Source organism: Hesperophylax consimilis, chromosome 10 (assembly GCF_061612785.1).
Source record: "Hesperophylax consimilis isolate HC1 chromosome 10, BYU_Hcon_1.0, whole genome shotgun sequence".
In the NCBI taxonomy this organism is placed as follows: Eukaryota; Metazoa; Arthropoda; class Insecta; order Trichoptera; family Limnephilidae; genus Hesperophylax; species Hesperophylax consimilis.
Window position 1 is genome coordinate 35274990 of NC_142845.1, and position 20535 is coordinate 35295524.

Consider the following 20535-nt stretch of genomic DNA (forward strand, 5'->3'; position numbering starts at 1 on the left):
TTAATTTAACTCCGTATCTCAATGCGTTAAGTCTTTCTCGAACGTTCCCGACTAATTCTTTCTCGAACGTTCCCGACTTATTCTACTATTCAAAACACACACTAAACTCTCCTGGCGCTAATAATAACGAACCATAATTATTGGTATAGGAATGCGTACGGAACAAATAAAGAACCATGCATTTATAAATTTATTAATTATTCAATAAAGAAATATAAAAAAGGTTACGTTGGACTGGTGTCAGTAAAATCCCCTGTATTTAGCTGTCAAATCTCTCGCCACCCAATGACCCGACTCAGTCTGTTGGGAAACGCTCCCAGCGGAAGGTGTTTACTGCGGAGCGTTTTTTTATATACAAAAGACGGAAACTGTAAAACAAACAATGAACTAAACTCGCAAGTAAGATTTGTTACGTTGTGATAATATTATTCTAGCAAAATATTCACTTATACAACACAATCTTATAAATATATTTATATTATTTTGACGTGAGGGAATTCTCGGAATATTTTTGATAATATTTACAGTGTGTGTAACCAGTGGCGGATAACGTGTCATTGACATTTATTAATGTTTGCTAATTCATATAATTCGGAAAATTATAGAATTTGACACTTTTTAATTTACTGGCGATAGTTCAATACAATGGTGAGTAATTTTGAATTATATACAATAAATATTATAATAATTTATATTATAAGGGCGGGTGGTTTCATGAATATGAACAATTCTTTTTTTTTCAAGTTATTTTGCAAGTTCTTTGAAGGTTTTATTCAAGTTTTGTTATTAATTCAATTTTGTGAAGCTAATAATGATATAATGGCAGAACTTGTATAGAACCTTCACAGAACTTAAAAGTCAACTTTGTAAGTTGATGAAATTGTGGTTATCTTGGTGTACTAAAATAAAAGTGTCGGTTTATTCAGTTGGAGTTGTTCAAAATTTGTGAAACAACCCGTCATAAATTTACTTCTTGAAAAATTATTTGTTACTTGTGAAAAAAGATGTAGTTTTACAGTTTATTATAATTAGAAAAAATACGGGATATAACTTTACTTACCAAGATGATAACTGAAACATTTTGTTTCTACATAATCAAAATATAATAACATTTTAAATTCATATTTAACAAATGAAAGTACTGAACTATTTTACTGAATATTGTAAGTTTGTTCTTATTAGTGCCAGGAGTGTTTAGAGAGTGCACTGGAATGAGATACTGAGTAGAATAAAAGTAGATATTTAATACATTATTATAAGCAATAATTAGTCGTTTGAAATATTAATACAAATTGAAAATATCTCTCGAGTAAAAATAAATTCCGCCGACGGGATTTGAACCCGCACCTTCTGATGTCCGGTCAGGTGCTCTGGACCACTGAGCCACGTCGGCTTATTTCAAACCCGCCAAATAATTCAATATCTACTAGCACTTCAATCAACAATTACTGATTATTATATTTTTTTCATCTGTAAAAAACCAACTTTATTTTTGTAGGAAAGGCTTTGTTAGTGCTAAATTTCCCACTAGATGGCGTCACGACATATTATATCTACATTTGTTGGTGAAATATTTTGACTTGTAATATATTATTATTTTTTTAAATGATGAACTAATTGATAGGAATGAGATAGGTAGTCGAATTACAGTCGGTATATTTTTTTTAATAATACCATGTGGATTTCATGATTCTACGTGAAGTGGATGGTAAAAAAGTCGGGGACGCCCGAGGAAGACATGGCACGATCAAATAAATCACCGGTCGGTGACTTAGTTGACATCGCGTTTGGGTACCACCCAGGCGTGGTGTGTTCAAATTCTCGGCTGGCTAAGTCCTCCATCACAACACACGCAACATTTTCCACTTACCGTGGTGGTAGTAGGAGATTTTCAAACATTTTCAGGTTATTCGTAACCCGAGAATGTTTGTCTTTCATTGAAAAAAAAAACTTATCTGTGGTATGTGATAAAGATTAATGAAGAAAGATGTGAATATATCACGTGGAAGGGAATGGCAGAAGAGGTCGAGTACGCCCGAGGAAAATGTGGTACAATCAAGTGTAACAAATACTTAAAAAAATAAACTTATTTAATTCTTTAGAATAATATTATTTCTACCTTAAGAATACGCCCAGTTTTCACGTTCACTAAAATTCACAATTTCAAAACATTGGGTACACGTCAGCTAGTATAGAAAAATAACAAATGTCTAGTACAATAAATTAATATTATAGGTAGGTACCTACCTCTTTTATCGCTTTTCTGGATTTTAATTTTCTCAGCAATTCCAATTTTGAAAATGTCACCCTCGTTTGTAGTCACAGAGAAATTTTCAAAGAGAGTGGTATTTACGAAAATAGATTATAATGGATAATAAAAAAATTACCTAACCTAAAAAGAAAAAAAAAATTCCGCTTTTATTAAATAAAACCTTTTGATTCACCTTAATTACTATAAAAGGAAACTGACTGCAGTTGGGAATGTTTTAATTTTTATTTTTAATTAAAAATAGCGATAGCGTGGTCAACTATCCGGAATATTTACCGAATAATTTATATGTTAGATATTTATGTTTTGTTTTTAATTTCCTTCCCTCCTTGTTATTATTTGTATACGTGTGTAATGTGTTTTGTAATCGATATTTTTATCGCCTTTTTAATTGCCTACCATGTAGCATCAAATAAATTATGGGCGGACTGTTCGACTAATGAGATAATATATGTATATTGTTATTGTAATTTATTACTTGTTTTGTTTGTGATACATTTAACAAACAGTGTGTAAACTGTGTTATTATTTACGATAACACTGCACATTACGCAAACGAAAACTCAATTTCTTAAACGAAATGACGAATAACTAATAAGAAGTTCGTTTTATACAATCGGTTCCCAACCTTTTTGGACCCATTGTTCACTTGCAGCTTTGTATTTTTTTAATCTTTTATTTTATACGCCCATGCGAATTTTACTTCGGGTACATTGAAATGTTTACAATTTTGTATAAAAGGGTTATAAACAATGATTGCAAAAAAAAATTTCTCACGTTATAGTGGCTTACAATTGGATAAAATAAAAATAAAATATTATAAACCATAAAAGCATCAGAAATGACATCTTGACGTAAAAAATGTCACATTAAAAATGTCGATATCGTTGGTATATTCATTTGCTAAGGCGAGTCAGCGAATTTTCAACATAATTTGTTTTTGAAAGGTGACATTGAAATAGGTCCCTGTACCTAGTGCGTCGAGTGGGCACTCTTAAATTGACCAGACTCGCAACAGTCGAGCACTGAATTTATAATTTTGAAAAATAATAATTTGTCGCTTATCATACGCCGATCCTCAAGTAAGTATTTTTAAGCTATTTAATAAAAAAAGTTTTGTTAAATTAAAATCAATAAATCAAAAATATTTTCGCAGAATTCTTTCAATATTTTTAATGTCAATTTTATAATTTGATAAGGTGGTAAAACGGAATCCATTCAAATTGTCAATTACATAGCTTACAAATAAAGCGCCGCAGGCGAAAAAAAACTTTTACCACGGACCAAGAAGAAACCATTAAATGCAGTTTATTCTTATCGTTCGGCAAGTCATATAAAAAATATCAAACCACTATCACAATTGCACCAAACCACAACCTTACAGATATTAACGCTCGAAAGTCACATTCCAAAGAAATAAATTGAATCTAACGTACAAAAAGCTATGAATTGTCTACATTGTTTATAATAAGTGCACAAAATATGTCTGTAGCCAAAAATCATTCTGAAATCGCCCCTCAACCTCATTTTAACCCAAAAGCTGCTGGAGCAATAAAAAAGTGAAAAATATGTGAATTTTAGTTTGTCTCTTATTCACCACGAATATATGTAATAGGAATAAAAATCGCTTAGCAAGCTAAGTCTAGAAATGGTCGAGTTACGCGCAAAAGTATTTTTTATACATTGTGATAAATTTATAAGAATTATTTTTTTCAAGAATCCATAAATCATCTTTTTAGAACATACTTAAAAAAAAAAATGAATTTGAAGATTTTTAATAAATTAGTAATACTCATTATTTTCACTGTATTAAGTGAAATAATAATAATAATATTTGGATGATTTGTATTGCGCCGTTTTTGTGCAAAATCACCTCAAGGGCGCTTCTGCAGGATAAGGCAATCCGTTTTTAACCGGATTACAAATAATTTGAAGAGATATTTGATACGTAATTGTAAAAAGCATTCACTTTGTGGCTCATCATAATTTACAATAAAAACACATAAATTTGTTTTTGACCACTATTGTTTTATGTTCACTCTACCGGTTTCGGAAGAACCTTTCTTTCGTCAGGAAAAACAGTTTTTAATATTCTCCTGACGAAGGAAGGGTTTTTCCGAAACCGGTAGAGTGAAAATAAAACAATAGTGGTCAAAAACAAATTTATGTGTTTCTATTGTAAGATATTTAATACTAAATTAGCTATATACTCATTTTTCTCCCTGTTATCAAGTGAAAATGTTTAACGGTACTGCTACTGGTTACATTGTACAAAACGCATATTTTTTTAGGTTTTTCTAACGTTAATCGTTTCTTAGTAAAGATTTATTAAAAATAAAGATTTTACTGAAGGCTTCTACCTAAATCGCACACTGGTGGGCAATATTGCCCAGGAAATCACTTTTCTAGACCTCTACGAGAGCATTATTAGAGATCTTCTCCTTTCTGCTTATATATAAAACACCACTAAAGTGCATTTTAACCAAAAAACAACATTTCAACAAACGCAAACTAACATTAATAGGTCAGTTAGACGAGCGTTTTAAAAAAAACTCCGTCGATAAGCGCAAGCTTTGGACAAAGACACCACAAATACCAGGCAATAGAAACATTCAACAATATTACACTCGACGCAATATTATGGACTCGCCCTGGAAATTTTTTTAATTTATTAAAGGAATTAATGAATTCTGGTCTCTCAAATCAAAACGTAAACAGAGGTGGCATCTAGTGGAGATACTAGGTATTAAAAGGTCAGTGGCGTGATAATTTTTTTTGGATCTACGCCAAAGGATGATTGCCACCAATCAGAGACAAGACCGCCCGCGAGTTTGAGTTATTGTCGTGAGAAACAGCCCTTAGCGGGATTCTCACAAAAATTTGCCCAGTTTGTCTTGTCCATATGTCGAAGTTAGATTATTTTAAACAATTGCTTAAATTTACGATGCGAGCCAAAAAACTAGGAACACGCCCAAGGATCTTTTGAGACCTCCGTGACAGGTTGGCAATTCTCAGATGTAGTTCCAGTGGGGTTGAATAAATTTTGTGCGAGTCGGGCGGACAGAAAAAAAAACCCCAACAAAGCCAATGAGAAACTAATAAACCCAGCTTAGTTGATGTTACTGAATGATCCAATACGCAGAGAATGCGCTGCGAAATATAGTCACGTAATTTTGCTAAGTATTTGGACGAATTATAATTATGACAAGCGAGATAAATCACATTTTATCAGGATGAAGTTGGAAGTTGATCAATTGAAATAATTGCACGCAAAAAAAATTAAAATATAGCGCTAAACTTATGCAATTTACGGGCCGTGTCGGTACTCTGAAAAATGGGCTAAAATGTTTATGCGTGTACGCTACTCGACTTGAGAGTTCAGGTTACAGTATAGTGAAACCCAAAAACTGACAGTGTTCGAAAGTTCCAGAATTTATTGGTTTTGGGATAGTGAAAAATAATTCGACAGGTTTAAGTTTGGGTGGAGATAGTGCGAACAGACGGACTCTTCAGGATCCGGAGGGATAAATTATATTGCGTGGGAGTGGCCTGGGGATATCGGAGAGGGGATTTTCCTGGACAGCTTCCCAAGGCGAGGATCAAGGTGAGTGAAGGTTGGTAAACGTTGGAAGACGCGGGAGGTTAACGAGTAGTCAAGGTCAGAACGCGGAAACGATAGGTCAACGTTGGAACCCGGTCGCAAAGGGTTAATACAGGTGGTCAACGTTTTTTTTTTTTTTTTTTTTTATAGTGAATACCTCACAAGAGTCCCAACTGCTCCCGTCTGGAGCCAGTGAGACTATGGCATCCCCAATTGGGGGATGTTGTGAGGCTGAAGGTAAGTGGGGAAGGGAAAGAGGAAGGTGGGGAAGTACCTGGCTATTCAGATCTAGTCACTAAACACGGCTAAAGCCATTTGGAGCAACGTTTCAATTCTGAATGGTGGTCTTACACCAGGGCGATACTGGTAGTATCTTCCACTCTGATATCGTTGTATCGTTGTAAACCATTGTTTGTGTGGATTTTGGAAAAGCGTCTCAATATAGGGTGAACAAAATTTAAATTGAATTTTAAAATAAGGGTATTTAAATTGAATAAAATCACTTATCTAGGGGATAAAGAAAAAAAACTTTAAATTAAGCAAAATATAATCAATACTCCTGAGGGGTAATTATATTAAAATCTTGAACCAAAAAAATATTAAAATATGTAATGGTTGACTCCAGTCACTTTACAACCTAAAGTAATTCACAATAAGGAGTCATAAATTAAAAGGTACAATATATTGTGCTGAAGCAAACCGGGTACTTGTCTACATCATAAATTAGGGGTGCATTTGTTTTGTCGGGACAAGACCCTTACAATATAATTATTACTTCATAATTGACGTGTTGCATGAAAATATACAGTTTGGATGACATAACCCGAGTACATACATGCCATGTTACCATCTAATAATCCCTTATACCTTTATTACGTTACCTTTAAATTCTTCAAATCAATTCAAATGGTGTGTTGAATCGTCCGTTAGATGCAAACTGAAGTATCTATTTTAGTACCCGCTTTAGAATATTGAACAATAGGCGTTAGTTGTACCTAAGACTATAGAATAAAACTAATTTAGATATGCGATTTACGGATTTATGTAAGTGCCGCTATACGGACATACGACGTTATAATATGAAACATATAAAACAAAACCCTATGTGTATACGCGATGTCTAGAATAATATAAACAAACGGTTTGGGTACCCGGCATAGTGATGTCGTAACAACATTCAGGTACATATACGCGGTGTCATAGGGATGGAACAAGTCTTAGGTACCGTTAATTACATACCTTTAACATCTGGTACTTACATAGTATATTATCGCATTCACTTTGACCATTCATAGCCCCCAACTTCCTTATATTTGGTGTTTATAAATACCTTACCACACTTATTCTAATTTCCATTATCACCGATCCATGTACCGCAAGTACACCATTATTTCAATTATTAATGATATCTACCTATAAGTGGGTACTACTAATTTACGACTTCAATTTGCGAATTTTGTGATGTTTACGGTGCCATCTATTCATTACACGGTGTTCCCTGTCAATATATAAATTTTATTCATCTTTATATCGGGATAACACAATATTGAGCGGATCAGGACAGCGGATTGGAGATTATCGCCAGGGGAATGCATCCGTCTGGCTTCCCTATTTTTTCAATCGAGGTTGTCGTTCACATGCTTTTGGCTTGGAATGAAGTACACGACTTTTCCGAGGGTTATCCCATCTTACTGAAGCGACTGAAGCGATGGAAACAATATCGGCTGACCAGCTTTACTAATTGGAACTTTTAGTGTTAGCAGAATCGGAAGCCTGGGTGCCGAACTAGCCTCCGTTTCAGTAGGGCGGCGCCCTCAATGCTGGTTGATTTATCACGTTAAAGCATTGGTTTCTATAGAAGGTGTTGGAGGACCAGTCTAAGATGGTCTCCCTGGAGTGGACTCATGTTCTGATCACTTTAGGAAGTTAGAATCGAAGGAAACGAAGGTTGCCTATGTGCTTTCCTACTCGAGTCAGCATGGAAGACGTAGGAACAAAGCGGCTAATGGCTATGCAATCCTTTGCTGACGTTTGTGGCATATTTTCTCGTTGGCAGAACAAAGGAACCGTGACGAGAGTTTTTTCGATAGCCTTCCTGTTACATAAAGGAAATATTTACCCAAACTATAGGAGCAGAGATCATCCAGCATCAGGTTTGAAATGGACTCTGAACGAAAGCGTTAGAGGTGACGAAGATCGGATGATTTCAGATTCACGACCTGATGATTTATATATCCCTGATTTTTCCTGCTGGTAGCCGAGACACCATTTTCTACGGTCATAACATCACAAGTGAAGTATCACCTTCCGCAGCTGAATCATTCGTTATGTCGGGGAGATGCCTTCACTCAAATTAAATATTGCTATGACTATTATGATTGCGGACGAAAAATTGGTGTATATTCTGTATTGGATATATAATATACATAATATGTCATTATCTCTACTGGGACGAGAAGCTGTATAAGCAGAAGCCAGGAACTACCGGAGAGTATTGTGACATCAGATGTGAAGGCGGGGAAAACCGAAGCCGAATCTAACTTATAATAGATAATAATAATTAGCTAAACATGCTTTTCCTCTAGCCATTCCTAAAATACCTACTCGTAGAAATAACTTAAGTAACAAAATTAACAAACCGTAGTTAAATTAGTAACTTAGAATTGGTGCATCTTGTATTGAATTTATTTAGTAGTGAATTACATGTACCTGTATGTAATTGTCCCATCGTATTAGCACTTCATCGACTGTAGTAACCAGACACTTATTGGTGAACAAACAAGATAGGGAAAAGGTAGTTAAATTCAAGTGAATCGGTCATTTTCTTACTTAAAAACCTTACATAATGTAACTCGTCTTTATCTTAAAGAACCAAAGTTACAACAACCATAAAATAAATCCTTCAATGAATGAACACACGTCGAAACAAAAAAATTACACAACCTGACAGATTAATTCGATAATATTGAAGTGTTGACGTACCGCGATAAGCGCGTGGCTAGAAATAGCTAAACGCGTGGATCGGGTGAGACTAGCGTAGCCAGTACTAGTATTTTTCCAGAAGAGAGGGATACTTAGTTGACGAAAGGAGAACATTACAGCAAAAATGAAGGAAACAAAAAAATCTCAATAAATTAAGATATGGATTAAATAACAAAAAAGGCTATACATATAACAAAAACAAATCACTCGAAAGAATTAAAAAAATATATACCGATTACCGTTACCTTTTATTTTCTGTGTCTTGTTCTGTTTCGTGTTTCGTTTAGATGTTTTTAGCATTATCTTCTTCTTCCATGATATATTACATTGATGGGTATAATCTTACTAAGAAAAAAATTGTACCAGTAAAAATTTAAATTTCATTTACATTTGTTTAATTACACAAGATTTCAATACAGTCCATTTTATTAACATTATATATGTTGTCATAAGAAATTATAAAACGGGGGCCTCAGTTCTGGTAAGCATTGAAGCAATCAGTGGGGCTCACATTACCAAATAATACTATTTTAAAAAAAATACTGCATAAATAATAATAATTCAATAAAAAAATTACATATTGCCTATACCTGTTCATCTATAGCTATCATTCCAACAAGGAATGAATGAAGTTGTCTGCCATTTAATTGCCTCATTTATATTTAAACTGTTCGTGCCGCGATCTACGACATAAAATCCAGATTTAGTATTCCGAACGAACATAGCTTTCACCTCTTTGAAATACATTATTAGACATCTGATGGCATTTTCAAATTGCATTGTTTGATTGTCAAACGTCTCTTAACTTTCTCGAGGGTCAACATTATGAATTGGAATTGTTCACTCGAAGTAAACAATTAAGTGTCTTGTAAGTGCTAGCAGATTATTCGATAGTAGCCAGCTGCCAATCCTATACAAACCCCAAGTACGCCCAACCTCTGGGCTGGAACCCCACATTACCTGATAAACCTACTCGATTCTGTGCACAGTAAGGCTGTCTGATTGACAATGCATTGTTAACAGACAGATTGTCATCTCTAATGCACTGACGCAATGTGAGCATGCTGAGTCTGTTCTACAGGTATTTTAGAACGACGAAAATACGTGGGGCCTATTTCATAATCGCGGATTGCAGTCTTGTGCATGTTTGTTTTATCGGTTTTCCACTAGAAATCTTGCATGCATTTTCAACTGATTATTTTAACCGGAATGAGGAAAGAATGCGGAATTATATCATCTAAAAAATTTGTTTATAATTTAAACAAATACGCGAATTTATTTTTTATTTTTTTTTTTATTTTACTAAGAATCTCTTCAAATTATTAGTAATCCGGTTAAAAACGGGATTGCAGGACTTACAAATGAATTTACAAGTTTCCTGATAAACTTTTAGTTAATTACGATTATATTATCATGATGTCGGAACACGGGTTTATGAAATTCCTAATATTCCGTGATCATCCTGACGAATCGCTAAAATATTCGGATGTGTTCCGACATCATGATAAGACATTTACAAACGTTTTTCAGGAAACCTGCTAATTCATTCGTAATTCCTGCAATCCCGTATTTCACCGGATTACCAATAATTTGATGAGATTCTTAATAAATTAGAAATACTCATTTTTCTCCTTGTTATTATTATAACGTGCTCCTAACGTCACTGGAAATGATCCCCTTTGTTAAACGATAAAAATGGTTTTAAAAAATTCCCCATTAGGGTTTTTAAAGTGGAAGTGAATTTGACGATTGTGAACTTGGAACTACTAGTTCGTATTGTCATTCTAGTTACTATACCGATTAGGATTGTTGTAAACGAAAGTAGCACCCTCTTTTATTTTCAAAAAGAACCAGAGAACAAAAAGAAGTTGAGTAAATTTCAAAAAGGAAATGAACAAAAATTTTTACAGAATTTCCTAACACATTTTCCTGGCAATTTTTTATCATTTACCAAATTTCTTGAAAATAAAATAATTTAACATTTCCTAACTTCAGATAACATCAAAATGTAAATGTTTTTTATAAAAATTTCCTAACCCATTTCCGACCTATTTATTACCTAGCTAAAAAAATTTCCGCGACAGCAGGTTTTTATCTGCTAGAACAACATTATTTGTTTACAAGATGATAAATACAGTGTATGTTCACTCTCATTCGAGGCCTCAATTCGCGTGCTGCTATTGTTTTCATATCTAAATAGGCGTATTTCGCATTTAATTAAGCGTTAAATAGTGAAAATTCGATAAGAATTAACGTTCTCAGCTTGTTTAGGCATGCACACAAGGCACACTAAACCAATATGGCGAACTGGCGTGTCGACGGCCATTAGAAAATTAGGTTTTCGTTTTCAGCGGAGAAATTCATCATGTTGTTTTGACAAACCACAGGTCAGAAGTAAATCCATCAGCGTTTAATTTTATTTAAAAAAATGGTCTTTTTTGTTCATTGTTATCAAGTTATTACTCAATTTATTATTATCTCAAGTTCTGGTGAGCAATCATTACATCTTTAAAATATTATTGTTGCCTTTTTATACTTGCCTCATTAGTCAATGTTGCCTACCTATTCATGTTGGAGGTTTGATTGAAGCTAAATATTAAATAGGCATTTTCGCCAAAGTTTATAAATACATCGCGTTTTTGTCATGTCCCACAATTTTGTTTGACTTTTTCATAGTTACTGAAAATGATGAATTTTTAACATGCAAATATATTAATTTAAAGGGCAGTTGTTGAAATTTATTTCACAGAATTTGAAGAATTCATAAAATATCAAAGTTAATTTTCAAGCTATTCTCTTTTCATAAATTCTCCTCAATCTGGGGATATTCTAACGAATTGGCACCTTGTTCCGTACCGGCTGGTTTTTTTAAAAATAATTTTTAAAAGTATTTTCGCTCCCATTATGTCCCGTCTTTCCGGTTTATAAAAAAAGGTTCGATTTCACTGGTTGAAATTTTAAAGAATTGCCATGTTTTCATATATACTTGCCTTGTCTTAAATTTTTACATAAACCGAAAAAAAATAAAAATGGTATGCAAGTGGCCCATTGAACAATGTCTGATTTCGTAATAAAATTTAGGTATGCAAGAAAATTTGACGTCTCTTAAATAACTTACGTAATGTATTTTTGTAAAATATTCAGTTTCGACCAACGTTGATTCTGTATTTATAGAATCAGTTAGATCCATTCAGTGACCACCTTTATCTATTTTGACACCCTTTTTAGGGGCTTTTACATGGGAATAGTTTATAAAATTATAAACTATTTGATTACTTTAAATTATTGCTTCTTGAATTTAATATAAATTTAATTTATTTATATTATTAGTAAGTTCTGCAAATATTTTGGGTTTTATTATTGTTACAGCTGTTTCGGCTTTTAAGGCCATTTTCAAACTGTGGTTATAAACACGTTAAAGACGACTATTGAAATGATTCTATTTTACCGCCTCCCAATTTAAAATGATTTATTACCGGTTAAACCGATTTACTGATAAAATAATTGTGACAATAAATTTCTTATTCTGTGGGGTATTTTGAAGTCTGATTTCCCCACATTAATGTAATCTTATTTTTTTAATAATAACGTGATTGCTATTAACTTATTTAAATTCAAAAATTCAAGTAACAACTAAACTAGCGCAATACCAAAAAGAATTAAAGTTGTGGCTGTACAATGCAAATATTGAAGCATTATTCATTTAATTTTTACTTTTTTCTCTTCTATTTGTTTCTGTATATTTATTATTATTTTATTTTGTCTTCTTTTTTTTTGTATTAGGCAATTCACCCTAAAAAGAGTGCTATTCCCCACAGGAAAAACTAAACCCTTCCACACACTTCTCAATTTCAATTCTACAAATCAACTTCTTTCAATTCTACAAATGATCATCTAGTCGATCCATATTATGCAAGTGCATAAGTGCAAGTATATAAGCATAATAAATACAAAACAATACAAGAACAACACGTCAACTCACCAGAGATCAAATGGGAAAATAATTCACCGACTCCAGATATTTTCATATCAGAGGGTTCGGCTCGGTAGTACTCCTAACTGGACCTATAAATCCTACTGATCCCTCAATATAAATATTTAAAAAATCTTTCCTAATCCTACATGTATTTAATATGATGGATTTTCGCATTTTTATATATAAATTATTTGATAGATCTAATACGCCTAAATTTTGAATAAGAGAGCTAGGTATAATGGTATTATTATTTAAGATTATTTGTATTAGTGCCAGGAGTGTTTAGTGAATGGTTTGAACTGTATAAGTAGTCGGGGACGCCCGAGAAGATACTCAACGCATTACTCTGCGTTGGAATCAGATACGGAATCGAATTAAATTCAAGTTTGTAGTAACAATAGTGAACGGTAGAAAAATTTGGGGACACCCGAGGAAGATATGAATCAAATAATTATTTGTTGTAAAATGAGGCGTAAGTAATAAACGAAGAAAGAGGTGTAGTGAGAATATATGACATGGAAGTAATGATTGAAGAAGTCGGGAATGCCCAAGGAAGACATGGGACCATCAAATGAATCAAATACTTACGTGTAGTAAAACGAAGAAAGGGGCGTAAGGAGAATGTATGATGTGGAAGTGAATGGCAGGAGAAGTGGAGGAGGCCCGAGAAAGGCATGGCACTTTCAAGTGAAAAAAAATACTTATTACAATTCAATAATGTTATTTCCATATGAAAATCAAAAATGCCCCCAAATTTTCTGGTACACTTGAATTAACAACCCCAAAACTTTACTCCAAACAATTCATAATCCCACGTCAACTAGTATCACAATGATATGAATTATATCCCATTTTAGTATTTCTATTTCCGTAACTTTTAATTCTTTTTGGATTTCATTTTGAATTCCAATTATTTGCTTTTGACTGTAAACTTATCGTAACGGTTTTTCCCTGTTACGGGCATTTTTAGGCTGGCAATTTATTTGCTTGGATAATCATGACATCTAGGTCAGGTTTGAATAACCTAGTTCCTTCAAATGTCCCGGTAGGCCACACGCAATTATCGTTTAAATATCTCCGTAGACCGCACGCAATTATTTTAATGTCTCCCAAGCCGCACTCAATTGTTTAAATTTCTCCGTAGACCGCACGCCGTAAATGCAAATGTTCCAGAAAACACAACACTTCAGTAGGTCTACCGTAATACAATGAAATCGATAACTTTACAATATCGAATCGATAGGTGTAGCTACCGATGATTTTATACCGGTTTCCCGAGCAAGGTTGCGATTATTGATATCCAGACTGATGTTAATGGTTCCATGATAACTCAACACAGTGACAATTCAACACACTTTTAAAAAGTGATATAAAGTTATTAGAAACGATGAAATTTTTTTTTTTTAACCTATCCTAACCTATATAACCCAGTTAATAAAGTTTTTGTTTCATCACTTTCCACGACTTTATATAACTTTTTAAATATGTGATGAATTATCATTGTGATGATTTATCCGGTTACCGATGTTAATAACGCAATATATCAGAATCTATATTCACTGGCAACACTGGCGCGTCTCTCTAAGAACATTCCTAAACGTCAGATGGCTATGGAAAAGTCAAAAATACTAATAAATTGACAGTGTCGAATTGAAAAATTAACTTTAATATGCATTGGCAGTTCGCATCTATTTTTTTACACTAAAAAGGGAGTTCATTAGTTCATGAGAGCATTAGTCATAATTCATAAAATACATAATTAACAACTTTTCTTTCTCGAGGCTGGAACGGAATCAATTGATCGCGTCTTAGGCGAATTAATTAAAACTATGGATCGTGTATACGATTTCTTTCAGTTCTAAGAGCTTAGTTAGTTTACCCCATTCATTAATAAACCAGTTATTTTGCATAACCAACGAAATTATCCAGAAAGTCGAGCATATTGACAGCTTATCCGACAACTTGAAGGCCGCGCTAAAAGTAGTGGCTTTTGTCAACCGACTATCGGAATCATATTCTGAGCGTGCTCGAAAATATCGCTAACTGACCATAGACGACGGATTTCGTCAAGATCGTATTGATATGGCACTTTATCTATCGTCCGTGCTTGGCCTCCTGATTGACTAAAAAATATTTACAAAATTATCTTTTGTAAATGTCTCGATCTGCTTTGACATAATATTTTCGTGTCTTCCTAAATAATTGCCAAAACGAATGAACTCCCAATGTCCAAATTAGTTTTTAAATCTGCGTCCTGGCTCGTAATTGGGATATAAAAATATTAATGGTTGTTATTTTTAATTTTGAATCCATTTTTCACGTCTTATATACCTGAAATATACATTCCTGAAAATGTCAATGTTCAAACGACAACGGTTAGTTAGCAACCAAACAGTTCAACCAGAAAGGTCAAAGGAACAAGAACGAGGTCCTGCTTTCCCGGTCTTTCTCTACGATTTGTAACATGATAATGATGGTCATATTATTATATGGTTTTACGACACAGATTCCCCAGGCAGTGGCGTAGCTTTGGCATTCATAGGGGTTTAGGGGTTCGACCCTAGGAGGGGGGGGGGAGGTTCGACTCTAAGGGGGGGACCTCTAATTACCACAACTTATCTTTTACATCACATTGAAGCGATGGTGCAAATAAAATTATTTTATTTTCCGCGAATGTAATCTGCAAGCACTATTCTCTTTTTTCCTACGCAGTACTGACACTGATGGAAGTTGAAACACCTAAACTCCCTCCCCCCCTCCTTCACCCCCTTATGTACGCCCTGGGGCCCAGGGGGTTGATGAAAATACAACACACCTTTAAAAAAGTGATATAGTCATTAAAAGTGATGCAACAATACCTAGATTTAATAGTTGCCTATGTAACCTATTTAACCTAGTTTTTGTTTCATCACTTTTCATGACTTTATATCACTTTTATATGTGTGCTGAATTGTCATTTTGATGAGATACCCGGTCACGGTCAAGGATCTCATTTCTAGAGCATTCAGTTTCTTTCATACTTCGTCTGGCAGTTTCGTGCTCCACTGCCATACATCAAGGCTCAGGGTTAGTATCAGCATACTATTGTGGACTGCTAACTGCTAGCCTCCCTTTATTTAACGTTTACTAGTGTTTATTTCGTTCTATATTTAAAATAATGATAAAAAATACCATAGCGTGCGTTTGTTACCTATTTTGAATGTGCACTATTTCGCGTATATTTTTGATGATTTGTTGACATGTGATCTATGGTTATATTCAAGGTGTTGCCATTTTTAGACGATTTAGTACAATGCTAAAATATTTTATCTTTTCAAGTTGAAATTTATGGTCGTGTAAAGCAAATATTTTCATATTGGTTTCTATAAAGTTTTTTATGATTATTGGTATCATAGACATATGAATATTAGTAGACCTGCCCTAAGTGATTAAAAGCGTATTATCCCCACTACCCATACCGGTTCCATTGAGCCGGCTGGGCTCGCATATGGCCTCAAGTGAAATTTGAAAACGTGACGTCATCATTCTTGTGCGAACTATGGTCGAGGCATCATCGGTTCATTTTACGAAATAACACGGCAAAATGTTCACTTGTACTATGAAAACTTGTAAAAATAGATGTGAAAAAGAGAATAAACCCAACTGTCGTATTAGATTCCATATATAAGCATTATTTTACTTTATTTTAAGCATATTCACATCGTATAATATAGATCAGTTTTAAAAAACATATACTATCACATCGAGAAACGTCTGGACGCGAAACACAAAGCTGGTTGGTTGCTGGGAAGTAAATTATGAACATTTATAAAAGTGTCTTAACTAAATACTTAAACGAAATATTCGACTCTGAAAAGGGAACCGAATTTTTTTGCCGAATTTGGACTTCGCAAATTTGTTCATAACGTGGCGAGTAATTTGCGCTCCCATGTAAAAATGTCTATTCATTCTAAAGCAGATTTTACTTTTAAGAAGTAAATGGTGATATTATAATGCGAGATGCCTATTTACTGTCAGATTGATTTATTGACGAATCACAGTCAGCCTTACTCCCTTCGTTCTTCAACAGTTGATTTTACCCCTCGCCATTATCTTCTCGTCTATTAATTCCTATGTCTGTGATTGGTATGAAAAAAAGCATCGTGTAAAACACCTATTAGTTTTGCTTGTTTGGTCAACTACGAAGATTTTGCATTGATCATTCCAATGAGATAATTATACGGCCGCTTCAAACGAGTTTTGGGATTCCACGAAAACACAATAACGAAAAAACAAGCAGAAAAACAACAAGCCAACGCTAAGCCGGCATTTTTAATAAACAGTCGAACAATAATTAACGTTTCAAAAATGTAAATAATAATAAATTATTATTGATGTTCCCTGTAACAGTGTGAACGTATCGTGAGGTCAGTAGGAGAGAGAGGTCGGAAATAATTGATTCGTGAGGTCATATTGTTGCTGTTGCTATCTCACAAAACACCATTAGAATTTGTGAAGAAGGAGATTGGTTCATCAGACAAGATCACGATGATTTGGTCCAATTCTATGTTATAAACATTTGTTCCCTAAATGAATTTTGTAAACATTCAGATGTGCTGGAGATCCTAAATAAAACTGGTCCCAGCGAGAGCTCGTACAGACGTTCATCCTCTTCTTCTTGTTTGAAAACGAAAATGACATAAGATGCTAGAAAGATTACGTCACGTACGATCTCTCGTTGGGACTAGTATGTTTAATAACGACGAGGAACATTTAAGTCAGTCTCCGGAGAAGCAAAATAAAGCATTTCAATATCTAATTCATTAAGGCCCCTTAGTAAGCGTTCAAAGATGGATTGAAAGGGAAATATGTAAACACGAATGTTAGAGGGAGCGCGCTAATATTAAAAAACGATAATAATTCAGCGAAAATTGTGAAAATATTAAAATTAAAATACACATTCCTCTTCCCCATCTCCTTCCCCTCCCCACTATCTTTATCCTCACAACATATCCCAATTCGGGATGCCATAGTCTCATTGGCTCCATACGGGACTCTTTCTTGTACGGTATTAAAATAAAATAAAATTTGAAAAAGGTTGCCCATCCACAATCTAAGTGCCAATAACATTAAAATACTTTGACATACTACTTGTTTTAAATTAATTATCTCTGGTAGAGGCAATGACCTAATGATCGACTGCTACTAGCTACTAACCAGATAAATGTTTACTTAATAATTATGTCACACCTACTTACATTAGATACGCCAAAGAGAAATCATTCATATTCCAATAATCAGCAGTTCCGGATTTAGGAGGGAGCTAAAGGAACAGGGGCTCCGGGCGGCACGTCTAGGGGGCGGCTAAACGGACACTGCAGTTCACCGGACTTCAAAGTGCAAGGTTCTTACAATTGTTGGTTAGCTCATATAGGGGTAGAGCCATGATTGGTTAGAATGTCGTGACGTAGCTTGGCGTCCTCTTTCCGCCGGGAGACAAGAATAGCAAGTTACATTATAACATGTTGGTAATTTCATGATTTATTTTAATATACATATAAGGAAAGTATAGTAGGTACATTTATAGTGTTCTTAACATATAAAATTATATTTGGGAGGAAGCTACAAGCCAAAAATTTGTATATTCTTGGTATACCTTATATTTTTTAATCAGGCCTCCAAAAAGTTGGGCGTCTTGTACAGGGCTAGGAGATTCTTCAACAGTGACCAGCTGCTGACCCTGTACAAGTCTCAAGTCCGCCCAACTATTGAATTTGGGGGCCACCTTTGGGCTGGTGCCCCAAAATACTTGATAAACCTGCTTGAGTCTGTGCAAAGGAGAGCGATCCGTCTGATTGACAATCCGTTGTTAACAGACCGATTGCCTTCTCTGATGCATAGACGCAATGTAGGCATGCTGTGTCTGTTCTACAGGTATTTCAATGGAGCCTGCTCCAAGGAGCTAGCAGCATTGATTCCTGATGCACCGGTGCACGTGCGCGAAACTCGACGGACACGAACTGAACACCCGTTCACGGTTGACGTTGGCTTCATGAGAACGGGCCGTTTTTACGACTCGTTTTTGTGTAAGTCGGCTCGTATGTGGAACGAGCTACCGGCATCTGTTTTTCCTCCCTCCTATAATCCGAGCCTCTTCAAGGCCCGCATTAAGGCGAATATAAACGCCAAACATATTTGGGTTTCTACCCCTTCCAACAGAATATAAAATGTGCACATTTTTTGTTACTTTTCTGCACGAGACAAGTAATTGCAGTAGCCGCGTACTATGTACCTGCTATACGTAGGAAGCGCCCGACCAGGCCTCCCCGTTCGCCAAGGCTTCCGTATACCTACTAATACCTTTTTAACTGGTGGACGATTACTATCAATCTTATTTTGACAACAGCGGCAGAGCTATAGCTGCCGGATGGACTCAAACTGTGGGGATATTAGTGATTAATATAATAATTAATATTTTTTATTTTTTAATAACTGTATATTTTTTATTGATTTTTATTATTTGTATGCATTATTAAAACATATAAAATATTTGTTAATAATACGTTACATTAAAATGTCACTTACATATATTATTTAAAAAAAAAAAAAAATTCACTTTTATCAAATTTATGTTGCTAATATATTTTTTAAATTCAATTTACAAATAATTTTTGAAGAACAATCAAATTACCAAACAAATATCCAGTATTAGAAATTATCAAGGAACAATTCTTAAGTTCTTTTTTCTAAAAATAGTGCATGAGTATATAATTCTACATGCATGTTAATTGTAGCAACTACTAAATATATAATCTAATATCAACTTGTGATAGTACTCCCTCTCTAATCACGATCATTTCTCAACTAGGGAGGTATTATTACCACTAATTAGAACATATTAGCTTTACATGCATTTAAAAAAAATGTACTTATACCTGCTTTTATTATAATGTTAAAAAATTGGAAAAACAAAAAATACTTATATTGTGAATTTATATAGCATATTCATAAACCTAAAATTTCTCAAATGATATAACATTCTCAATATCAATAGAGTTGAAATCAGGAACAATTGTTGATGACACATCGTCTGTAATTATGCCATTTTGTAACTCCATTGATGATGATTGCGTTATAGGCGTAATTTCTACAACATCACACGGATCTGGTATTTTTTCTGAATATGTTAATTTACGCTTTGTTGGAGGTTGAGAGAGTGTTTTTTTTTTAGTTTGTCATTGATTGCATCGACTATAAAAGGAGGATTCCTAATTGGCATATTCCTGTTCTTTCTTGGATCAATAATTTCAGGAAGTAAGCAATGTAAATAAAATCGGACCAATTTGGGTTCCATTTTTATTTTCCAGAAATCGTCGTCTTTATAAATATATTCAGTTTTTAAAGGATATTTCCGTCCACTCCATACAACAAATAAACAGACATTTTTTTCCGTAATGCGAAGTTGCCCTTGAACCTGAAAATACCAATCATGATTTGTATTTATGCTCATACTTCCATCTTTGTTTGTCCTACAAAAAGTAACTTTCTTCTCTTGAATAGCTCTTTCTAAGCCAAGTTTGAAGGACGTTAAAGGACATTTTACTTCTACTAGCATATCGCCGCTAAGACCGTCCGGAGAAGCTCCTAGAAATGGAAATTCCTTGTCAATAAATAGCCCACACGGTTGAATTTCAATATCGTGTTCAACGCTAGCCTGATGTAAAGCTT

The 20535-nt window shown here is 34.2% G+C and overlaps 1 protein-coding gene across 2 annotated transcripts in view; it reads left to right on the plus strand.

Annotated features, from left to right (window-relative positions):
- The first annotated feature begins 305 nt into the window (after positions 1–305).
- The window catches only part of LOC149420696 (beta-glucuronidase-like), a 52764-nt gene continuing 32534 nt past the window's right edge, over positions 306–20535 (plus strand). The window contains exons 1-2 of one of the 2 annotated variants that reach the window (XM_089636886.1): positions 306–399; positions 528–648. In XM_089636886.1, the coding sequence (XP_089493012.1) occupies positions 646–648 (3 nt within the window). In that variant the 5' untranslated portion in view covers positions 306–399; positions 528–645. Of the gene's footprint in view, positions 649–20535 lie in introns of both variants that reach the window. The other variant, XM_089636885.1, reaches the window with a different exon arrangement.